The sequence below is a fragment of the Rhinopithecus bieti genome, unplaced genomic scaffold (assembly GCF_001698545.2).
Source record: "Rhinopithecus bieti isolate Rb0 unplaced genomic scaffold, ASM169854v2 scaffold_13029, whole genome shotgun sequence".
Taxonomy (NCBI): domain Eukaryota; kingdom Metazoa; phylum Chordata; class Mammalia; order Primates; family Cercopithecidae; genus Rhinopithecus; species Rhinopithecus bieti.
In genome coordinates this window covers 178075-183548 of record NW_016807982.1, presented here as the reverse complement: position 1 = coordinate 183548, position 5474 = coordinate 178075, and the positions used below count along the sequence as shown (strand labels likewise).

Below are 5474 nucleotides of genomic sequence, written 5' to 3'. Positions count from 1 at the left end.
AAAAAAAAAAAAAAGATTCCAACAAAGCAAAGCAATTAGCTTTGTTGAGTAAATAGATAGCAAAAGGTGTGGATGGACTGGCCTACGTTTTCTTGCTCTTTAAAGATGATATTCCTGGCCGGGCGCGGTGGCTCAAGCCTGTAATCCCAGCACTTTGGGAGGCCGAGACGGGCGGATCACGAAGTCAGGAGATCGAGACCATCCTGGCTAACACGGTGAAACCCCGTCTCTACTAAAAAATACAAAAAACTAGCCGGGCGACGAGGCAGGCGCCTGTAGTCCCAGCTACTCGGGAGGCTGAGACAGGAGAATGGCGTGAACCCGGGAGGCGGAGCTTGCAGTGAGCTGAGAGCCGGCCACTGCACTCCAGCCTGGACGACAGAGCGAAACTCCGTCTCAAAAAAAAAAAAAAGATGATATTCCTAATAATAACGGACTAGAGTTATTTTGTGTGTGTGATTTGAGAGTGAAGTTTAGTGTCTTATAAGTGTCTTTCCCTCTCTCCCTCAGATTTGGATCACACAGCGGATGTCCAGTGAGTATACTGGGAGTTCGTTCCTTTGAAACCATGTCAGTAGGAAGACTGAATGTTTTAACCTTGGTATCCCTATCTTTCATTTTTCTCCTCTCATTTTGGTTCCTACACAATATGAAAATCATGGTTTAAAAGCACCCAGTTTTGCAGGGTTCAGTGGCTCAGTGAGCCAAGATCACACCATTGCACTCCAGCCTGGGTGACAGAGAGAGACCCCATCTCAAAAAATAAAAATAAGGCTGGGCACAGTTGCTCACGCCTATAATCCCAGCACTTTGGGAGGCTGAGGCGAACGGATCATGAGGTCAGGAGTTCGAGACCAGACTGACCAACATGGTAAAACCCCGTCTCTACTAAAAATACAAAAATTAGCCAGGCGTGGTGGTGTGCGCCTGTAATCCCAGCTACTTGTGAGGCTGAGGCAGGAGAATCACTTGAACCCAGGAGGCGGAGGTTGCAGTGACCCGAGATCGTGCCACTGCACTCCAGCTTGGGCGACAGAGTGAGACTCAGTCTAAAAAACATAAATAAATAATAAAAATAAAAGCACCCAGTTGCAGTGCCATTAAATTGATTGAGGCCTTAAAATTTGTATTTATCATACTGAATTTATTTTGACTTTGCTTGCTATCAAGTTTTCTTTCTCACGGTGGATTATATTACACTGAGCATGAATATGCTTCTTTAGGTTACACGCGTGGGGAGATACTCTGGAGGAAGCATTCGAGCAATGTGCAATGGCCATGTTTGGTTACATGACAGATACTGGGACAGTGGAGCCCCTCCAAACAGTAGAAGTAGAAACCCAAGGTAAATGATTTATTCACAAGGAAGAAATTGTTATACAGTATTGTATACAATTGTGCAGTATTCTGTGTAATCTGAGTATATTTTCACAAAAGGAACCAGAAAATTAATGATGAGTCTTTTCTTTCTCTTTAAACTGACCTAGACATTTATTGTACTTTTAAATTCAAGTATGTTTTTAGAGACCAGAATTATTAAACATACTATTATGGCTGTTTTGATCCTGTGTAGGAGATGACTTACAGTCTCTTCTGTTTCACTTTTTGGATGAATGGCTTTATAAGTTCAGTGCTGATGAATTCTTCATACCCCGGGTAAGCAAAGGTTTTTCTTTTTTACTGAGCAAATGGATTCTTAGTTCATATTTTAAAATAGAACAGATGATTTAAAATAGGACATGTGAAACAAAACCAATCCATACAAATAAGACGATACTGATTTGCAGAAATCATAGTGACCACGGGTACTTCCTGGTTAACCTGCATTTGCCTATGTGTGAACATTTCGTATTCAGATCTCATGTATTTGTCACTAATCAGTATTGTGTGATAAAAAGGTACCTACAGTTTTCATCCACGTTCTTTTCTGTTTTTGTTTTGATAGAGACAGGGTGTTGCTATGTTGCTGAGGCTGGTCTTGAACTCCTAGCCTCTGGCAATCCTCCTGTCTCAATTTTGCAAAGTGCTGGGACTATAGGTGTGAGCGTTGCACACAGCCTCATCCACACTTTTTATATGTCCCAAGTTTGAGCTATATTTATGTCCATCTATTGTTCCTTTTGTTCCATTTGAAATGTAGTCGCCCTGTCACATTGGCCTAAGTTAAACAATTGCAGCTTTTAGTTTTCCTTAATATGAAAAAAGGAAAAGCCAAATGGAGATTGCTTGCTGCTGTCATCCTTTAGAAGGGAACACATCTGCAATGTCATTGTTATTTAACAGAAATGGCACTCTCTGCTTTTATAATTCCTCCATTCTCTGGTTTACCAGCTTCACTGCTTATGCTCACTCTATCAACTGAGTCACTCACCCTACAGAGTTCAAGTGCCTACCAGTATTTTATTAGGCTCAGAGTGATTGAAATCCTATGTCCTCCTCTACCATATATCTATTTTCCTCCAGCATTAAACAACAGCTTTTATTGAAGTGGCAGTGTACAGCAGCAGTGGAGGTACTGCCTCTTGCAGAGCAGGGCTACCCTATAGGCAGTGTGTCCAGAGTAGTCCTCTACCATATATATTGCAGAGAAATTCTTTTGACTCATATTTTTAGATCTTACATTCTTCTAGAATGCCTCCCTTGAATATGTAAGAAAAAACTTATTTCCTTGAAATATATTTAATACTCAGCTTGGGCAACATGGCGAAACTCCCTCTCTGAAAACAAACAAACAAACAAACAATAATAATCTGGGTGGNTCTCGGCTCACTGCAACCTCCGCCTCCCGGGTTCAAGCAGTTCTCCTTCCTCAGCTTCCTCAGTAGCTGGGACTACAGGTGTGCGCCACCACGCCCAGCTATTTTTTTTTTTTTTTTTTTTTGTATTATTAGTAAAGATTAGGTTTCACCATGTGTTGGCTAGGCTAGTCTCAAACCCCTGACCTCGTGATGCACCCGCCTCCGCCTCCCCAAGTGTTGGGATTACAGGCGTGAGCTACCGCCCCCGGCCAGATTCTTTTATGTCTGGCTTCTTCACTCATGTCAAAGGTTAATACAACTGGACATTACTCAGAGCAGTGAAAACAGGTTTTATTTAATAACTACTGAGGGAAAAGAGCTGAGCTCCATTCTGATTTGTGTGGGGATGACTGGGCATTTTAAAGGGAGAGGAGAGAGGGGGGCTTAATAGAGTCAGAGCAGGGAAAGTACAAAGAGTTAATCAATGTAAATGTGATTAGTCTAGCTGTGTCTGATAGCTGACAGTTATGGAAATTAGGATTCTTTCCTCCCACAGAGGCTGGGAGACAAAGGCCCCATCCTTCCCGTTGATTACATTTCAAAGGAATGGCCCTTGGGTTTTTGAGAAGGACATTTATAAGTAGTTAAGAGATACATATTCACATTTGTAAGCCCTTTTTAGTACCTGCTCTAAGAAAGGAAATTTAGGGGCCTACATAAGGTGTTTGCTAGAACAAACATATTCTCCCGGCCATGATGCTCTTTCTCAGGCAGGCATTTTAATGATGCATGGAGGGTTAGGCTCATCCTAGGGACCTGACCCTCTCCTTCCCCCACCTTTTTTTTTTTTTTTCCGTTTTTTGAGTTTTGCTGTTGTCGCCCAGGCTGGAATGCAGTGGCGCGATCTTGGCTCACTGCAACCTCTGCCTCCCGGGTTCAAGCGATTCTCCTGCCTCAGCCTCCTGAGTAGATGGGTTTACAGGTGCGCGCCACCAAGCCCAGCTAATTTTTTGTGTTTTTAGTAGAGATGAGGTTTCATCATGTTGGCCAGGATGGTCTCTATATCCTGACCTTGTGATCCACTTGCCTCGGCCTCCCGAAGTGCTGGGATTACAGGCATGAGCCACTGCGCCTGGCCTCGAGTTTTTTCTTTTAAGTGTAACCGCCCAATGGGTTCACTTTGCCCGCTGCCCAGACAGAGCCGATTCATCAAGATGGGAGAATTGCAATGGAGACAGTAATTTATGCAGAGCTGGTTGTGCATGAGACCGGAGTTTTATTACTCAAATCAGTCTCCCCGAGCATTCGGGGATCAGTTTTTAAAGACAATTTGACGGGTAGGGGCTTGGGAAGTGGATGCTACTGATTGGTCAGGTTGGAGATGGAATCACAGGGGATTGAAGTGAATTTTTCTTGCTGTCTTCTCTTCCTATGTGGGATGGCAAAACTGGTTGAGCCACCTTTCCAGTTTGGGTGGTGTCAGCTGATCCATGGAGGGCAGGGTCTGCAAAATATCTCAAGTATTGATCTTAGGTTTTGCAATAGTGATGTTATCCACAGGAGCAATTTGGGGAGGTTCAGACTCTTGGAACTATAGGCTACATGACCCTTAAACTCTAATTTCTAATCTTGTAGCTAATTTGTTAGTCCTTGAAAGGCATTCTGGTTGGTCCCCAGGCAAGAAGAGGGTCTTTTTGGGAAAGGGCTGTTATTAATCTTGTTTCAGAGTCTAACCATGAACTGAATTCCTTCCCAAAGTTAGTTCGGCCCACCAGAAATGAACGAGGACAGCTTAAAGGTTAGAAGCAAGATGAAGTCAGTTAGGTCTGATTTCTTTCACTGTCATAATTTCCTAAGTTATAATTTTGCAAAGGCAGTTCTAAGTGAAGGAATCATATTAATGATCTCCAAGAATTCCTTCTAGCCATAATATTCTATGATCCTAAGTGGGAAGAATTGATGAAAGCCATGATGTGGGCTAGGTGCAGTGGCTGACACCTGTGATCCCAGCACTTTGGGAGGCTGAGGTGGGTGGATCACCTGAAGTCAAGAGTTCAAGAGCAGCCTGGCCAACATGGTGAAACCCCACCTCTACTAAAAATACAAAAATTAGCCAGATGTGGTGGCATGCGCCTGTAATACCAGCTACTCAGGAGGCTGAGGCAGGAGAATCATTTGAATCCTGAAGGCAGAGGCTGCAGTGAGCCAAGATCGCGCCACTGCACTCCAGCCTGGGTGACAGAGTGAAACTCCATCTAAAAAAAAAAAGATATGGCTTAAGAATAGACTCTAAAAATGTTGAGAGGAGAGATCCAATGGGAGTGTACTATAGTACCGTTTGTTACTTTCTGGTTTTCCTGTGGGAATATCCGGAAAAAGCTCATATACTGTGGAGTTTATTTTCTAAATTGATTTTATCTAGGATGAGGTTCACTGTAAAATAAAAGGTGAGACAGAAACCTGGAATTTTATTTTATTTATTTATTCAATTTGAGATGGAGTCTTGCTCTGTTGCCCAGGCTGGAGTGCAGTGGCACGATCTCAGCTCTCTGTCTCAAAAAAAAAAAAAAAAAAAGATTCCAACAAAGCAAAGCAATTAGCTTTGTTGAGTAAATAGATAGCAAAAGGTGTGGATGGACTGGCCTACGTTTTCTTGCTCTTTAAAGATGATATTCCTGGCCGGGCGCGGTGGCTCAAGCCTGTAATCCCAGCACTTTGGGAGGCCGAGACGGGCGG

General features: G+C 43.1%; 1 protein-coding gene across 2 annotated transcripts in view; it reads left to right on the top strand.

Annotated features, from left to right (window-relative positions):
* Positions 1-5474, top strand: part of ZBTB8OS (zinc finger and BTB domain containing 8 opposite strand) — a 39214-nt gene that overhangs the window by 20417 nt on the left and 13323 nt on the right. For both annotated transcript variants that reach the window (XM_017884437.1, XM_017884436.1), the window contains exons 2-4: positions 511-535; positions 1224-1345; positions 1574-1656. In XM_017884437.1, coding sequence (XP_017739926.1) covers positions 511-535; positions 1224-1345; positions 1574-1656 — 230 coding nt within the window. The remainder of the gene's footprint in view (positions 1-510; positions 536-1223; positions 1346-1573; positions 1657-5474) is intronic.